Below are 20,197 nucleotides of genomic sequence, written 5' to 3'. Positions count from 1 at the left end.
TATTGTATTTCATTATGCCTTTATCTCTATAATAGATAAACACCGACCAACAGTCAATCTCTCACTGGTCGTGGCTCTCTGCCCAAACTAGAAGGGTGAACCGCCAAAGATCGACAAGGCATACTTGTTCCCATCAACAATTTGTGCGGTGAACATTAAACACCTACATACAAAAAAAAAACCAGCCAAGATGAAACCCCCTTTCTCCTACTTAAACATCCATGTATGTCCACAGTCTGTCAACATATTTGAAAGTTTGCTAAGTCCTCTCTTGAACTTGTGGCAAGTGATAGGTTCAGATGAGGTGCCGATGATGATATTTTTGGGAAATATCTTACCAAATCTAGGACAATGTTCTAACAAGAAAGATAGATTCATTGACATGAATTTCTAGATCGGAAGTCTAATTCAATACCATGCAAGAAATAGTCATCGCTCGACCCCCAACAATGGGATACATGCCCTTGGAGACTACCCGGGTAAGTCCAACACAAGTATGCAAAAAAAATGTTTTTGTTTCTATTAACTTTGTGACATGGTAAGCATCCCCTCTTATGTATGGTTCGTTTATCAATGCGGTAAGATTTATTTCTACTTGTCTTTTACTCGAGTTTATTTGATTAAGTTTTTTTAACCTTTTCCTTGTGTGACCTTAAGTGGTTAGTTTCTTGTATTAATGATTATAGTAAAATGTCGTTATTATGTGTTTAGTTTACGATTGTGGTTGTAAACTTTCACTGTAATTTAGATATTTTCTGTTTTTAATAAAACTAATGACTTCTATCTTGTCAAAAAAAATATGTAAAATTTAAAATGACTTAAATAAAAATTCAAGTCCATTTAACATATGGAACACATTCAAACTCTAACATTTAATGATAAAATCTTGGGAGTGCTTAAGCAATAATAACATAATACAGGGTAGATATGAAAAACCAAAACAACCTTTGAAGTTGATAAACTTGAGTGGAATATCACTACAAACGGCACCAATCGTGGACGGTAAAGTTGCATTCAGATTCTTTACATTCCAGGGCTAGTCCATTGCAAATATTACCGCATACCTTGCATGGAGGCCAATTCCAAATGTTTTTCACAATAGTTAATGGATGTGGATGATTACCATATTTGACTTTGCTTCCAAGCTTCATAAATTGAGGACTCCCGAGAGCGCATCCGGAATGAAGAGAGTTATCACAATCAACACAGTAGTAAAACCAGTTATTAGGATTGCGTTCATCCTCACACAGATCACAATAATGTTGAGAAGGACTAGAATCATCAGAATAATTTAGAGTAAGTGGATGTCTATCATACTTATACCAAGCTGTGAGTGGTCGCGTCACCCAAAATATATCTAAAGTGAAATCACAATGCTTCATGCTTCTATATGCAACACGACCTTGGGCTATTACTTTGCAACAACCACTGCACTTCATTGGAGACTCGTGGACAAGAAAGAGTGAATGTTCATGACATGGATTCTCCAGAGTATCTGATAGTGAAATACATCTAATGTCCCATTTAAAGTGTGATTTGCAATCTTCATTGAAGCATCGGTAGCTAAATCCATTGTATGGATGAGTACAACCATAGCATATTGAATAGCCATCTGCTGGGCTCAAGTACGAATTTGTGAGTGTTAGCACATGCTTGTGAAATGGGTGTCGCTTTTCTCTAGACAATTCATCTCAATCTTTAAGGAGGAAAAACTTGCATCGATCACAATTATAAAAAGGAGTTGTTATAGGCCTCATACACCCTGACTATCATTTTTTATCTCTCCACTAAAACTGAGTCTTAAATTGTGATCATGACACTCGTGTTTGATCTCAGTCGCTACCATCTGCTCTACGATACTCGTTTGTTCGACGATTTCCATAATCAAATTCAAAGAAGAATAACATGTTTCCTTGCAGATCTCATCATTGTCTTCTAAGACAATTGTTCCATCCCAAATTGCTTTATTGGTAGCACAATGTAGATAAGCAATATAATTACAACCGCATGCAGAACAATAGTAAATGCCATACCTTGTATCGACTTCCTCATAACAAATTCTACACCTCCAATCTGAAAAATGATCTTCCTGAAGAGAATATGAATGAGAAATCATATGAGGATGTCGTGTTATCATGATTTTGTAGGGCATTGAAATGCACTTCTTATGGACAACAAGATTACACTTGTTGGGAAATAAACGAGTAATTTCCCTATAACTAGATTAGTGAGAATGCGAATTAAAAGCGAAAAAATAATACTCGAAATTGATAACAGAGTTCAGCCAATTTTGCCTACGTCTCCGGACTGCTGTAGATCTTTCACTAAAGAGAGAAAAATTATAAGTGTTTACAAAACACTCACTACTCACAAGAAAGCTCTCTAGTATTGGGAGAAAAAAATTATTTAGGATGATTTTGAAGCTAAATGAGTTAGGGTATTTATAGTTGAAGCTTAAGGATTAATCTTGTAAATACCCTAAAGTATGTAGGGACTAAAATATAAGTAACCTGATTACAATTTTAATTAAAAAATTGGGGCGTCAACTTTGGTGCCCCCTTTGTTGAAAAAATGCACCCCCACCATTTTGTTTTTAGTTTACAATCTCCCACTTGAAGACTGATTTTAATCTTTCTTCACACCTCGATCAATGCAATAGTATTTCTAGTCTTGTTATTCTAGCATGCCAACTGAAGCTGAACATAACTTCAGTTTGTTCGTGATCGCCGTCTTTGTTAACATGTCTACCGGATTTTGAGCTCCACTAATCTTTTCAAGTTTCAAAATCCCATCTTTCAGAAGAGACCGGATAAAATGATACCATAATTGTATGTGCTTCGTCCTGGAATGAAAAGACAGATTCTTTGCTAGATGGATAACACTTTGACTATCGCAATACAAGACATTGTTTTCTTGTTTATTGCCTAACTCTTCCAAGAAACTTTGGAGCCAAATCATCTCTTTGTTGGCTTCCGTAACAACGACATATTCTGCTTCAGCTGTGGAGAGAACAACTATCTTCTGTAGTTGAGAAACCCAACTCACTGCGGTTCCTCCTAGAGTAAAGACATACCCTGTAGTGTATAGTGCTCCTTCTGATGTTAACATTTCCGGCTAAGTCAGCATCTACATAGCCTATCAGTATCGTATCTCCACCTTTAAAACAAAGTGTTTTGTTTGTAGAACCCCGCAGATATTTGAGGATCCATTTGACAGCTTCCCAGTGTACCTTGCCTGGATTATTCATGTACCTGCGAACAGCTCCCACTACATGAGCAATATCTGGTATGGTACAAACCATGACATACATCAGACTTCCAATTATTGAGGCATACGACACCTTCACCATGTGTGCACGTTCTTCCTCCGTCTTTGGTGACTGTTCTTTGGAGAGTCTAAAGTGAACACCTAAAGGTGTACTTACTGGTTTAGCATCTTGCATGTTGAACCTGGATAGTACTTTGTTGATGTACTCAGCTTGTGATAACATCAAAGTCTCCGACTTTGTGTCTCTCTTAATCCTCATCCCAAGAATCTGCTTTGCAGCGCCCATATATTTCATTGCAAACTGCTTCGACAATTTTTGCTTCAAGTTTATAATCTCTTGTATGTCTGAACCTGCAACGAACATGTCATCAACGTACAACAATAAAATAATGAAACCGTTGTCGAACTTCTTGATGTAGCAACAATGATCTACTTGGCATCTGATAAAACCACTGCTACTCATGAAACTATCGAACTTCTTGTACCACTGTCTAGGAGCTTGTTTTAGACCATACAAGCTATTCTTAAACCTGCATACCAGGTTTTTTTGTCTGCTTTTATGAAGCCTTCTGGTTGTCTCATATAGATTTCTTCCTCCAAATCACCATGAAGGAAAGTTGTCTTCACATCTAACTGCTCAAGATGTAAATTCTCTGCAGCTACAATTTTCAACACCAGTCTAATTGTAGACAGTTTCACGACTGGAGATAAAATTTCATTGTAGTCAATACCTTATTTTTGCTTAAAACCTTTGTTGAAAACATTTTGATGTTTCGATATAATAAACTAAGTTATACTTAGTTTAGAGTCTTTTAGATTTAACAAAAAGGGGGAGAAATGTTAAATGTTATGGGGAGAAGTGTTAAAGTAAGGGGGAGTAATTTCAAACTTGATTTTCAAAATTTATTTTCAAAGAAAATCTTAAAATTACTAAAATGTTTTGTTATATCAAAAAGGGGGAGATTTTTGAAAACATTTTGATGTTTCAATATAACAAACTAAGTATAAATGAATTTTAAGATTTTACAAAAGATTTTTATAACTATATTCGATTCAATTAATCGAATGTCAAATTATTACTCCAAGTCTTTCAAGATCAATTTCAAACCTTACTAAATGTGTAAAATTGTGTTTATTACTTAATATATTTTTGAAACAATTTTCACAAAGTATTTTGAACCAAAATCAAGCCTAAAATCAATTGTTCAAAGTGATGCACCGATGCACCAATCCATGCATCGATGCACCATGGAATAAATTGAACATCGAATGTATTTTATGCATCGATGCACATACCATGCATCGATGCACTCAGGATTTTATGAAAACATCGAATGCATTTGATGCATCGATGCACAAGCCATGCATCGATGCACTCTGGCTATTTTGAAACATGAAATGCATTTCATGCATCGATGCACTCTTAGTGCACCGATGCACTAAGGGTTCAACGGTCAAAATATTTGAATTTTACACTTGATGCACCAATGCACCATGGGTATGCATCGATGCACAGACGCTCCCAACTGATTTTATTAATTGTTTTCACACTTAAACGGCTATATTGACTCCACTAACCATCCCCAATGTTCATAATTATTTGAAGGAGTATTTAAACAAGTTCTGAAGCCATTGATCAAAAACAATCAAGAAGAAATCATAGAGAAACAAGAGAGAAAGCATCAAACACCAAGTTTGTGCAAATCAAGTCAATTTTCCTTCAATATTCATTTTTCTTTCAAGAACACAATTTGTGCTCATTTGTAATTATCTTTGAGTGTTCTTATCTTGTTCTAGAATTGTAAAAACATATTGCCTTGTGAGTTTTTCCTTGTAAGTTTGCAAATTTGTGTATTTCTCTTTGAAAAAGAGTGTGCTCAAGAATTAGGATATAATTCTTGAGGGAGTTGTAAGGTTACTCTTTGTCCTCAAAAGAAAGAACAAATTAGTGAATTTGTTGGAAAATCCTTAGTGTGGATAGCTAAGGTAGTGGACGTAGACTTTGGCTGAGAAAGTCGAACCACTTTAAATCGCTGTGCAAATTACTTTCAATTTTCTACAAAAGCTTCCACCAACTTTTTAATTTCCAATTCACCCCCTCTTGGCTGATTCCATCGATCGATTAACTCAACAATTGGTATCATAGCCTCACTCATTTGAAGGTTTAACCACCTCTTGAGTCGATTCAGAAAGAGTTAAATCGATAAAGATGGCGTCCACTTCCGGTTCATTCTCCATGGAAGAATCCATACCAATTGACGTGCCTCCACACTTCAACGGAACAAATTATCGTCGTTGGAAGAGGTTTATGATGATATTTATCCAAGCATTTGATATGGAAGCTTGGATGATAATCAAGAAAGGGTATTCTTCTCCTACGAAAAAGGCAAAGAAGTGGAGTGATCAAGAACGGAAGAAAGCTCAACAAAACACAAAGGTTATGCACATGTTATGTTGCGCAATTGATCCTAATGTATATAAAGGAGTTTCTTCTTGTTCCAATGCCAAGGTAATGTGGGATAAGCTTGAGGAGATCTATAGAAACAAGGAAGAAGAAGAACCAATAAAGGTGATGTCTCTATTAGCTCTCACAGAGCCAAATGTATCTTCTAACTCAAATAAATTAAATTCAAAATCTTTTAATGAGTTACAAGATGCCTATGATGAATTATATTCAGAGTTTGAGACCATGAACTCCAAATATAGGAATTTGATTTCTAAATTTATAGCTAAAAATGATCTTCTTTTGAAAGCTAAAACAGACTTGGAAAAACAAAATGAAATGTTGAAAAAGAAGTTAGAGCTTTCAAAACTAAAATCTGAAAACTTTAAAAAAGAAATTTTCAAATTAAACAAACTTCTTCTAGAAACGAAAATGAATTTTGAAAATCAAAATAAACTCTTGAAGAAGGATTTAGAGCTTTCAAAAATGAAATTTGAATGTATTGAAAAAGAAAATTTTGATTTGAATGTTTAACAAAAGAAAAGAAGATCATTTTAAATAATTCATCTAGTTCAATAATGATAATATATTCACATTGTCATTATCATGGTCATAAGGAACATACTTGTCCTTTAAAGAAAGGAAAAAGATTTAAAATTAGACAAGTATAAGTTCCAAAAGGAACAAGGGGCATTGAAACTAACATTCAAGGATCCAAAGCAATTTGGATACCAAAATCTACTTAAATGTCTCTTGTAGGTGTGTGAGAGCAATGGTGATGAAGATGATGATGTTCAATATGATCTAGCATCACATGAAAAAGGAATGGGTAACCTCTAAACTTAATGTATTTATTTTATTTGGTTGCTCATTTAGTTTATGCATGCATGAGGTTTTAAATGTTCTAAATGATTATGTGTTATATCATGTATGTTGAAAGATATTGTATGATGGACATAGTGATTTTTGGTAATGTTTTATAAACTCTAGTTCATCATATTAATTTTTGGTCAAAATTGTTTTTAAAATATAATTGATATCTATTTAACAATTTATATCGATTTTTCAAGAACTTTGGTTTTACAAAAAAAATTGACCTTAAACTTTTTAATGTTTATGCATAGATTTCAAATTTTCAATGATATCAACTTTTAATGCATAACAACTTTAAAACTTTATGCATATGCACTTAATCTCTTTAATCGTCATTGCATAATGTTTTATATGTGAATGGGTTAAAAGCATAATCTTTTGAAAAATGAATTTGATAAAAGATACAATGTCTTATTTTAAATGATTGCAAAATTGATTGACATTGCATCTATTTTGATTATGCTTGTTGGTCATAAAATAGGGACATATACATAGTGCATTTAGATTTTATTGATATGACTAATTTATGCCTAGTTGCTAGAGATAAGCATGATAGTTGGTTATGGCATAGGAGACTAGGACATGCTAGTATGAGTGTTTTGCAACGGCTAATTCAAAAAGATTTGGTAAGAGAGTTGCCTAAACTAAAATTTGATAATGATAAAATCTGTGATGCTTATACTAAAGGAAAACAAAAGCGAATTTCTTTTAAATCCATTAATGATGTATCAACTAGTAGAGTATTACAATTGATCCATTTAGATCTTTTTGGGCCATCTAAAACTACTAGCTTGGGTGGAAAACAATATGCATTTGTCTTGGTAGATAACTATTCTAGATATACTTGGGTTCTATTCTTAAGTACTAAAGATGAAGCATTAGAAAAATTCATCACGTTTTCAAAAGTAATCCAAAATGAAAAAGGTTACTCTATAACTAGTGTTAGGAGTGATCATGAAGCTGAATTTGAAAATCTTGGATTCACTGAATTTTGTAATTCTAATGGTATTAGACATAATTTTTCAGCACCTAGAACCCTTCAACAAAATGGAGTTGTTGAGAGGAAAAATCAAACTTTAGAAGAAATGGCTAGAACCATGCTTTGTGAAAACAATTTGCCAAAATATTTTTGGGCGAAAGCCACAAATACCGCTTGTTATGTTATTAATCGAGTAATAATTAGGCCTATTTTGAAGAAAACTCCATATGAACTTTTTTAAAAATAAAAAGTCTAACATTATATATTTTCATCCTTTTGGATGTAAATGTTTTGTTTTAAACAACGGTAAAGACAATCTTGGCAAATTTGATGCCAAAAGTGATGAAGGAATTTTTCTGGGTTATTCCTTAAATTCTAAAGCTTATCGAGTATTTAATAAAAGAAATTTAGTTGTAGAAGAGTCTATACATGTTGTTTTCGATGATAATCCCCTTCCGAGGAATGATTCTTGTGTGAATGATGGTGTAGGTATTATAAATACAAATGACGTTAGGCATGACGTTGGAGAACCATCATCAAAGGAAGAAACGAAAGATGAGGAAACTCATGATCCTCTTGAGAATCAAACCATTGAAGAAAGGGAAATATCTTACCCAAGAGAGTACAACTATGTCAAGGATGGTGAAATTATAGGTAATCCATCCAAAGGGGTAACAACTCGATCTTCTCTTAGAAATGTTTGTAATTATGTTGCATTTATCTCATGCATAGAGCCTAAGAATATTAAAGAAGCATTAAATGATTAACATTAGATTATGGCTATGCAAGAAGAGTTAAATCAATTTGAGAGAAGTAAGGTATGGACATTAGTTGAAAGGCCTAGTAATAAATCTACTGTAGGTACTAGATGGGTATTTAGGAATAAGCTTGATGAAAGTGGTAATATAGTGAGAAGTAAGGCTAGACTTGTTGCTCAAGGGTATACTCAAGAAGAGGGCATAGACTATGATGAAACATACGCTCCCGTAGCTAGGATGGAAGCAATTAGAATGTTAGTAGCATTTGCATGTTTTCATGAATTTAAATTATATCAAATGGATGTTAAAAGTGCATTTTTTAAATGGGTTTATAAAATAATAAGTTTATGTGGAACAACCTCCAGGTTTTGAAGATTTAAAATTTCCAAATCATGTTCTTAAATTGAAAAAAGTACTTTATGGTTTAAAACAAGCTCTTAGAGCTTGGTATGAAAGATTGTCAAACTTTTTAATTGAAAAAAAAAGTTTTTCAAAAGGGAAGGTTGACACTACATTGTTTTTAAAGCATAAAGGTAAAGATTTATTAGTAGTTCAAATTTATGTTGATGATATAATATTTGGTTCTACTAATGATGTTCTTTGCCAAGAATTTTCTAAGCTAATGCAAAGTGAATTTGAGATGAGCATGATGGGGGAGCTCTCATTTTTCTTGGGACTCCAAATCAAGCAAAGAAAAGATGGCATCTTCATCAATCAAGCTAAGTACGTCAAAGATATGCTCAAGAAGTTTGGATTGGAAAATGGGAAACCTCATGACACTCCAATGAGCTCATCAACGAAGCTTGACATAGATAAATGAGGTAAATATATGGATGTTAAATATATGGATGGTAAATATAAGTAGACCGGATATTATGTTTAGTGTTTGCTTATGTGCTAGATTTCAATCATGCCCTAAGGAATCACATTTACTAGCTGTTAAGAGAATCTTTAGATACATTAAGGACACTCCTAGTTAAGGACTTTGGTATCCTAGAGACTCTAGCTTTAGTTTGCATGCCTTCTCTGATGCAGATTATGGAGGATGCAAATTAGATAGGAAAAGCACCTCCGGTACTTGTCAATTCCTTGGAAATATGTTGATTTCTTGGTTTTCAAAGAAACAAATATGTGTTGCATTATCTACCACTAAAGCGGAATACATTTCAGCCGGTAGTTGTTGTGCACAAGTTTTATGGATGAAAAAACGTTTTGATTATAGAATTGAAGTAAGTATCATTCCTATCAAGTGTGACAATACTAGTGCTATTTGTCTCACTAAAAATCCCGTCAAACACTCTAAAACTAAGCACATTGAAATAAGACATCACTTCATTAGAGACCATGTCGCTAAGGAAGATGTAATTCTAGAATTTGTTGATACTTTGCACCAATTAGCGGATATCTTTACAAATCCTTTAGATAAAAAAAAGATTTTGGACACTTAGGAGAGAATTAGGTTTAACTGGCCTATCTTCACTTAGTGTTTAAAATAATTTTAGCACTTTTAAGAATAAATGAAAAATGCTTATAATAGTAATTTTTTATAGCATTTTTTGATTGCATTCATTGTTATTAGTTAGGGGGAGTTTATATTGCTTGATGAAAATTAATTTTATGTTCAAATGTAGTTTAAGGATTAATTTGATTGATTGAACATGATTAATTTTCATTATATGAGTTGCCAATACCACTAGAGCTAATTAATTTAGCATTTTGAGTGTTTAAAACGGATTTTTGACATTTTTGTGCTTAATGCATCGATACACTTAACAGTGCATTGATGCATCCCTTTGAATGTGCATCGATACACCATGAAGGTGCACCGATGCACGCCTTGAATGTACATCGATGCACAAGGCCATGCATCGATGCATCTGTCGGGTTTTGGTTAAAAACCTTGTTTCTCTTCTTTGTTTCAAAAAACATTCGCTTGTCGCCTCTCTCTCTCTCTCTAAATTCTCCTCTTGCTCAAAATCAACAAAATTTTATCGGATTCTTCGAGCTTTTCATCTCTATAAACTGCTACTATCATTAAATCGTGCAACACAACATCACATTCCTCTCAAATCCGAAATTTTCAAGGCTACATATTCTATTCCGATTATTAAAACATGTCAAATCCTAAATGACCAGGACATTGTCTAGTCGCTCAAGTCAAAACCGACCTCTTATTCCTCCACCCAATCCAAATAACCCAAATATGACCATTCTGAACTCTTGTTTCAACGTACCTGGTCATAGACAAGATCTATATCATAGGTACCATACTTGTTTTGAGTCATAAAAAATTCGGGAAGAACGTATCCCTTCGATCCAAGCTATAAAATATATGGACTTCCAATATCTTCCTACTCTTAAATCCTAGAAGTTTGATAAACTCTTTAAACTCAAAACTTTTGTTTATCATCAATTAGTCCACATTTTTCTATTCTAATGTGGTATGTGTCCAAAACAAGCGCCAATATGAAATTATAGGAATTCAATCCTATCTTTTAAGACAATTCATTTTTATTGACTCCGGCACAATCGCTACCCATTTTTGACTAGATAACTCAGGTTTAATGAAAAAGAGATTGTGGATTCACCCTATAAGTCTAAGGATAGTGAGAGTACAAATAAGAACTTATCGTGATAGATTTCTTCATTATATGATCTCTTAGTGGTTTAGACCATCCGGAGGTAGGTACTCCTCCCTTAGGAACATAGATATATGGTGGATATATTGTATCTAACATAAAAAAAGATTAATATGCCACAGATCATCTTTAGTGAGTTTCCATAAACACTATTCCTTCTAAGAATATAGAAACCTTGGTTTATGGTTGTCTCCTTAGTAATTTGTTTATCAAACTCGATCTTAGGGTCTCTTCTGATATTTCTATCCCTCTTCAAAACCAAATCAATCTTACTTCCTTGAAGAAAGCAAGATGGAAAAAGGATAAGGAAACGGGCCAATGGATTTATCATCCCGAACTCAGAACTTTGAATTGTGAAACATTTTGATGTTCATGGATTGTTTTATTTTGGATGTTTGAATTTGTTGGATAATTGGATATTTGAACTTACATGCTTATATATTTGGTTTGGTTTTAACTTTCATTTTGAGCTTAATGTTTATTTTTGCATCATTTACATATTAGTTGCATTATGACCAATTTTTGCCATTTCACATTGTTTATGAATCTTGAATTATAACTAATGGCTAATCTCTCTTTTTGATTGTGATCTTAGCAGCTTTGTAACATCCTAAAATACAGGTTAGTGACTAAATTGTAAAACTTCATAATTGGGTGATTAAAGTAGGATGATTGAATAGTTTAATGATTTATCTAGAAGGATTGTTAGTAATTATTAAGTGAATTGAAGGGCAAAATGGTCATTTGACCAATAAATAATTAAAAGGTGATAAGGATGAGATATATACACGTGGGAAATGAGGGGGAGAGGAAACAAAGTTTACAGAGTTCTCTTCATCCTTCTCTTTTCTCTCCATCGTGAACCAAGCTAGAGCAAAGTTGAGTTTTCTGATTAGTTGGTTATTTGATAAATTAAAGGGTAGGTTTTGATCATTAGATGATAACTAAGCTTGAGGAAAGCTTAAGTTGTCTTATAATCAAAAGATGAAGAAGTTATAAGAGATTAAAGAAAATGGGTTTTGAAATGAATTTATGGAAAAGAGTTGATAAGTTGAATTTGAAGTTAAATTTGACTTGTCATCATGCTAATTAAGGAATATGGAGTGTTAGAATTGTATTTAGAACATATTGAAATTTGAGTATGATTCTTGAATTACATATGAGGGATAGGATTTTGAGGTTAAAGATGATTTTCATGGATATAAGTTGGTTTAAGTAATGATGATTGGGTTTAATGACATGATAGGGGTTTAAAATAGAAGAATTGAGTGAAGAATTGATGATTTTCGGGCTTAAAAATACAATTTCTGGGTTGTGTGCATCGATGCACATTCAATGTGTATCGATGCACTCTCAAATAAATGAACATCGAATGCAATTAGTGCATCGATGCATAAGCAGTGCATCAATGCATAAGGAGTGCATCGATGCACCTGCTTAAAATACAAACATCGAATGGGATTTATGCACTGATGCATAGATAGTGCATCGATGCACCCGTTAAGGGATGCATCGATACATGGTGTAGTGCATCGATGCATACCTTCATTAAAAGATAAAAATAGCTTTCTTTTTAGACTAAGGAGTGATAGTTTCGAATATATCAATTAGTATACTAATAAGTATCAATGTATTACTATGTAGAGTTAGAACGTAATCTCAGTCCGGACCAATTGAAGGATTAGAATCGAGTCAAAGCAAGGCTAAGCTGAGTACATATTATAAGTATGGTACAATGGAATAAGACTTGTGATAAGTCTAATTCCTATGTTGATTTTCATAATATAATAGTTATGAACATGCATACATGATAATTATTATGATACATGTATAAAGTATATATGTTCATATGATTTGATAAATGATATATGTGAATAGATTCAAATGCACATGTGACATGGTAAGTGATATGAGTTACGTGATCACAAGAGAAATGACATGAATACATGATCATATGAAACATAAGAATAATGCCCATGATATATGATATGAGAGCTATAGGTATAGTTGGCATGCCAAGAGTCGAGGGTTCTACGTGGTCCTTCAGGACATATATGTAACCTTTGGAATATTTATAGGGTCTTTTGAGACAGATTTGATCCACTGGAATATGTATATGGTTCTTAAGGAGTGGTCCTTCAGGACAAATACAATACATAAGTCTTTCGGGATAAAATTTCATAGCCCCTAATGGGACCCCATACGAGCTATGGTGACAGCAATAGTGCACAACCTCAATGTACTCAAATACCTTGAGTTCTCAAAAAGGTACATGGGCCTATAAAAGGTTATCAAAGGTAATTGCATTGTTATAGTTATATGTTACCATATTATTATTGTTTACATTGAATTGTATATGACATGATTGAATGGATAGATTGCATGTTCATATTCATACAGAATGCATTATTATTATATTTATATGTCTTACTAAGTCTATGACTTAGCTGTAAGTGATTTACATGTAGGTACCAGGAATCAGGAAGAGCGAAAATAGGGTGGCAAGAACAGCAGCACTGCTAGAAGATCAGATCAGAAGTAACAGATAAAGTATGTCTTTTGTTGTGTATAGTGTTGGCATGTAAGAAAAGTGTATGTTACGAATGCTCTGATCGATTTAGTATTTTGTGGTTTCTTTTATGTGAATTAATGTATTTGGTTTGAATGAAAGTTTAAAATTTTTCTGTTTTCTTTAAGTGTCAAAGTTTGAAAAGTCAATGTGACACCTCGGACTCATATTCGGGTCAGATATGGGTTAAGGGTGTTACAAGCTTAATCTTTAAATTAATCATTTGGCTAAGTTTTTCAAAAACTTGTTTAAAAATGTTTTAGAGTCTTTTTTATTTAACAAAAAGGGAGAGAAATGTTAAATATTATGGGGAGAAGTGTCAAAGTAAGGGGGAGTAATTTCAAACTTGATTTTCAAAATTTATTTTCAAAGAAAATCTTAAAATTACTAAAATGTTTTGTTATATCAAAAAGGGGGAGATTGTTGAAAACATTTTGATGTTTCGATATAACAAACTAAGTATAAATGAATTTTAAGATTTTACAAAAGATTTTTATAAGTATATTCGATTCAATTAATCGGATGTCAAATTATTACTCCAAGTCTTTCAAGATCAATTTCAAACCTTACTAAATGTGTAAAATTGTGTTTTATACTTAATATATTTTTGAAACAATTTTCACAAAGTATTTTGAACCAAAATCAAGCCTAAAATCAATTGTTCAAAGTGATGCACCGATGCACCAAACCATGCATCGATGCACATACCATGCATCGATGCACTCAAGATTTTATGAAAATATCGAATGCATTTGATGCATCGATGCACAAGCCATGCATCGATGCACTCTGGCTATTTTGAAACATCGAATGCATTTCATGATGCACTAAGGGTTCAACGGTCAAAATATTTGAATTTTACACTTGATGCACCGATGCACCATGGGTATGCTTCGATGCACAGACGCTCCCAACTGATTTTATTAATTGTTTTCACACTTAAATGGCTATATTGACTCCACTAACCATCCTCATTTGAAGGAGTATTTAAACAAGTTCTTAAGCCATTGATCAAAAACAATCAAGAAGAAATCATAGAGAAATAAGAGAGAAAGCATCAAACACCAAGTTTGTGCAAATCAATCCAATTTTCCTTCAATATTCATTTTACTTTCAAGAACACAATTTGTGCTCATTTGTAATTATCTTTTAGTGCTCTTATCTTGTTCTAGAATTGTGCAAACATATTACCTTATAAGGTTTTTCTTGTAAGTTTGCAAATTTGTGTATTTCTCTTTGAAAAAGAGTGTGCTCAAGAATTGGGGTATAATTCTTGAGGTAATTGTAAGGTTACTCTTTGTCCTCAAAAGAAAGAACAAATTAGTGAATTTGTTGGAAAATCCTTAGTGTGGATAGCTAAGGTAGTGGACGTAGACTTTGGTTGAGAAAGTCGAACCACTCTAAATCGTTGTGCAAATTTCTTTTAATTTTCTGCAAAAGATTCCACTAACTTTTTAATTTCCAATTCACCCCCCTCTTGGCTGATTCCATCGATCGATTAACTCAACAACCTTTGACCACCAATCTTGCTTTATAGCGTTTATTCCCATCGTGCTCTTCTTTGATCCTGTAAATCCACTTGTTATGGAGCGCTTTCTTGCCTGGTGGTAATTCAGCTAATTCCCACGTCTGATTTGACATAAGCGAGTCCATCTCATCTTTCATGGAAGACTCCCAATAGACTGAATCCTCTACCTGCATTACTTCATCATAACACTCTGGTTCACCATTATCAGTCAGCAACAAGTAGTGCAAAGAAGGCGAATAACGTTGGGTTGGTTTAGGAATTCTGGAGGAGCGTCTCAGTTCTGGTGTGCCTCGTTCTTATTGAACTGCTTTTGTGCTGATCTGAATATCATTTCCATAAATCTCCTCAAACTCAGCAAATTCCTTTGTTTCAGCTTCGGTATTGGAGCTACTTGATTCTATGGTTAACCTGTCTTTGTACATCACATTCTCATTGAAAATGACATCTCTGCTTCTGATGATCTTCCGATTTTCGTAGTCCCAAAATCGGTAACCGAACTTATCACCACTATAACCAAAAAATACGCATTTGTTGGACTTAGCATCAAGTTTACTTCTTTTAGCAGAATTTATGTGTACATAAGAAATACAACCAAACACTCTTAAGTGTAAAAGGTTTATTTCTTTCTTGCTCCAAACTTCCTCTGGTATTCCACCATCCAAGGGAACTGAGGGACCATGGTTGATCAGACAAGCTGCAGTGTTGATAGCTTCAGCCCATAGAAATTTGGGCAATCCACCATGTATCCTCATACTTATTGCACGTTCATTCAGAGTTCTGTTCATGCACTCTGCTACGCCATTCTGCTGCGGGTGTCATGGGAACTATTGTCTCTATATTGATCCCATTGTTTGCACAGAAATCTATGAATCTACTATTTCTGTACTCTCCTCCATTATCAGAACTCAACCGCTTAACTTTCAGACTAGTCTCATTTTCCACCATGGTCTTCCATTTTCTGAAGGTATCAAAGACTTCTGCTTTTTTCTTCAGAAAATAAACCCACACCTTCCTTGTAGAATCATCGATGAAGGTGACATAATATAGTGAGCCTACAAGAGATAGAACTGGAGATGGTCCCCATACATCAATATGAACCAACCCTAACTTTTCTGCCTTGGGTGTCTTTCCAATCTTTGCAAAACTAACTTTATTTTGTTTGCCAAAGATGCAATCCTCGCATAATCCGACATCAACACTCTTTAGATCCGGTAGCTTCCCTTTTGACAAAAGTGTTTTCATCCCTCTCTCGCTCATATGGTCAAGCCTTTAGTGCCATAGGTTTGATTTTCCATCAGCATTTGCAACTGCAATAATATTCTCTAAATTTGAGGTTATATAGAGAGTACTAGTCTTCTTACCACGAGCAATGACGAGTGCTCTTTTGGTAATCTTCCATTCACAGCCTGAAAATGTTGTACTATATCATTCTCCATCAAGTTGTCCTACATAAATCAATTTTCTTTTGAGGCCAGGAATATGTCTCACTCCCTTCAACTTCCATGTGGTCTGGTTTGGACACTTTAATCAGATGTCTCCTTTTCTGACGATCTTCAAGGTTTCATCATCAGCTAGATGAACCTTCCCAAAATCACCACTGGCATAGTTCTGCATGATTTCTTGGCATTGGGAAGAATGGAAAGATGCCCCTGAATCCAAGATTCATGATTCAATCGGACTGTTGACACTTAGAATCATGACATCACTTGTCTCCTCTGTCATGTTGGCATATTCCTATGTGTTGGTATCTTTATTCGGTGCTCGGTAATCTCTTTTAAAGTTACCTTTCTTGCCGCAATTATAACAGGTAAAATATTTCTTTCTCATTCTTGATTTTTCCCTTCTGGATTTGGATCTTCCACGATTTGAATTTCTTTCTGAAGTTCTCCCTCTAGACTCTGTGTGCAAGGCTGAGGAGGTTGATGCTTTACCCGATTCTCTCCATCAAATTTCTTTGCTCAATACCAGATCCCGAACATCATCAAATTTCAATTTATTGTTTCCCGACAAGCTGCTAACTGTTGTAACAGTAGCATTCCAATTGTCTGGTAAAGATGATAAGAGAATTAAAGCTCGAGCTTCATCATCGAATTCAATTTCCACGGAACTCAACTGGGTTGTGATTGTGTTGAGTTCATTTAGGTGTTGAGCCACTGATGCACCTTCCGTCATCCACAAATTGAATAATTGTCTCATCAAGTGAACTTTGTTTGAGGTCGATGGCTTCTTATACATACTGGAGAGAGCCACCATAAGACCCGCCGTAGTCTTTTCCTTTGCTATGTTAAAAGCAACATTTTGGGACAACGTCAGTCGGATAACTCTGAGGGCTTGTCTGTCGAGAAGAGCCCAGTCTTCATTCTTCATGTGCTCTGGTTGCCTTCCTGAGAGAGGTTGATATAGATTTTTTTGGTACAGAAAATCTTCAATCTGCATCTTCCAAAAGCCAAAGTCTGCACCATCGAACTTTTCAATTTTCACATTCCCTTCATCTGTAGCCATCGCTCCCACTTGAATCTGGCTTCGTTTGGATCGTTTCTGACAATTCTTGCGAACCATCGTGTATTATAACACCTCCGTCGACAAGTTCGTATCGCCGACAAAATTTTACTATTCACGAAATTTACTATTCATGTGAATAGTAATGAATAGTAACCTTGCAAAAAATTAACAAAATTCACAACTAAAAGCTCTGATTACCAGTTGTTGGGAAATAAACGAGTAATTTCCCTATAACCAAATTAGTGAGAATATGATATAAAAGCGGAAAAATAATACCCGAAATTGATAACGGAGTTCAGCCGATTTTGCCTACGTCTCCAGACTGCTGCAGATCTTTCACTAAAGAGAGAAAATTTACAAGTGTTTACAAAACACTCAATATTCACAAGAAAGCTCTCTAGTATTGGGAGAAAAAAATGATTTGGGATGATTTTGAAACTAAATGGGTTAGGGTATTTATAGTTGAAGCTTAAAGACTAATCTTGTAAATATCTTAAAGTGTGCAAGGATTAAAATGTAATTAACCCTATTACAATTTTAATTAAAAAAATTCGGTGCCCCTTTGTTGAAAAAAGGCACCCCACCGTTTTTTTTACTTAACAACACTTAGTACAGAGATAAGAGGTGTGATCTCCAGCTATGCCACAAAAATCACAAGTGAATGACATTTGTCTTAATAGAAGCTTCCATGGATGTTTATGACTTGCAGTTGTGATTGGTGGTGTTATAAGATCATCAAGAGTAAGCTCCAACTCGAAATAGAGCAAGAATAAACAAACCCTTCCCACTGGATTTTGCATAAGTAACAACTACAATTGTGAGGATGTGATGCAGGGGGATCCGAGACAGATGATGCTGAGCTGTCAGATTGCACGTTGATGGCGCTGAGATACCATGAGTTGGCAGATCAGCGCAAAGGCGGGAATTGATTGTGACATGTTCCTTATTGGGGTCGTTTTGAGTATGTTTCAGTCTTTTGACCATAACTTTGGCTACAGGTGTCAGAATCGCGCATAAGACCCCAATCCGGAAAGCTCTTTTCGACGCGCACGCTCTCCACATCGAGCTATGCTCCATGTGGCCTTTTTTTCAACCTCAAATTCTGCCGTTTTCCCCTCCGAATCACTAGATTTAGTTATTTTTTACTATTTATGGTAATATTTCGATTGTTAATTAGGAAGTCAATTTAAATCCGATTTAGACCGGATTTTTGGGAGATTGCTTATTTTATTTCGAATTTCAATTTAGAGTGATTTTCGGGATTTTGCTATTTTTGGCAAAATTCGAATAAATACGATTTTTGCTATTTTTGGCAAAATTCGAATAAAGACGATTTTTTTTTGCTATAACAGTCCGGCTTGTGGACTGCTTTTGAGATAGTTATTGATTTTATAATATTTTATTAAACCCTAGAGACTTTTTCTCTGGTTTTTGGGCGAATTTTCTCTTGTGAATCGTCTGTCGGAGCTAGCCTACAGGATAATCACTATTCTGTCTGGCGTCAGTTGGTATCAGAGCTTCAACATCTTCGTGGGAAATTTCACCAGTTTCAATGGCTGGAGGTCGTGGTCGTGGTCGTCGTGAGCAGGTTCTGAATGAGGAAGCCCAACGCCGTGATCGCAGCGTTCAGGATGTGATGATTGCGGATTTGCAGAGGCAAGTCGCAGAATTAACCCAGCGCCTGGCGGCGCAGGATTTAGAGGATCGTGAGGCCTCTGATCGTGAGGATTTAGAGGATTTAGATGCAGTCTTGGAGTGGCCCAGACCAAGAACCTTACATGACATCCGAAGTTTCCATGGCTTGGCGTCTTTTTACCGTCGATTCATTAGAAATTTCAGTACTCTGATCGCCCCTATCACAGAGTGCCTCAAGGGGCGTGATTTCCAGTGGTCTGAGGAGGCAGAGGCCAGTTTTCAACTGGTCAAGCAGAAGATGACCGAGGCTCCAGTTTTGGCACTTCCAGATTTTGACAAAGTGTTCGAGGTAAATTGTGATGCATCTGGCGTTGGCATTGGTGGTGTTCTGAGTCAGGCAGGTCGTCCGGTTGCTTTTTTCAGTGAGAAGCTATCGGGATCAAAGAAAAATTATTCCACTTATGATCTGGAGTTCTATGCCATAGTTCAGTCCCTGAAGCATTGGCGTCACTACCTAGTACAGAAGGAGTTTATTCTGTTTACCGATCATGAGGCCTTGAAGTACATCAATGGCCAACACAAGCTGAGTAGACGTCATGCCAAGTGGGTAGCATACTTGCAAGAATTCACTTTTACGCTGAGGCACCAAGCAGGGAGTTTGAACCGCGTCGCAGATGCCCTGAGCCGTCGTACCTTACTTCTCACCACCATGAGTACTAAAGTTGCAGGATTTGAGACGTTCACAGATATGTATGCAGCTGATCCTTCCTTTGGAAGGATATTTCAGGAGGTAACTGAGGGTCACCGTCATGATTTTGTTTTGCATAATGGGTATCTGTTTCGTGGATTACAATTGTGCATTCCAGATTGTTCATTGAGGCAGCAAATTATAAGTGAACTCCATAATGAGGGACACTTTGGCCGAGATAAGACATTGGCCCTTATCTCTTCTGAATTTTATTGGCCCAAGTTGACTAGTGATGTGACCCATTATGTGGACCGTT

The 20,197-nt window shown here is 35.1% G+C and overlaps 1 protein-coding gene across 1 annotated transcript; it reads right to left on the bottom strand.

Moving 5' to 3' along the window:
• Positions 1-977: 977 nt before the first annotated feature.
• On the bottom strand, positions 978-2,137 carry LOC120144456. The gene is made up of 2 exons (XM_039158529.1): positions 1,906-2,137; positions 978-1,495 (listed from the first exon to the last, which is right to left on the bottom strand). The coding sequence occupies exons 1-2, from the start codon at positions 2,135-2,137 to the stop codon at positions 978-980; spliced, it is 750 nt and encodes a 249-aa protein (XP_039014460.1).
• Positions 2,138-20,197: the final 18,060 nt, after the last annotated feature.

This window comes from Hibiscus syriacus, unplaced genomic scaffold (assembly GCF_006381635.1).
Source record: "Hibiscus syriacus cultivar Baekdansim isolate YM2019G1 unplaced genomic scaffold, ASM638163v2 tig00000218_pilon, whole genome shotgun sequence".
NCBI lineage: Eukaryota > Viridiplantae > Streptophyta > Magnoliopsida > Malvales > Malvaceae > Hibiscus > Hibiscus syriacus.
This window is presented reverse-complemented; position numbering and strand designations above follow the sequence as displayed.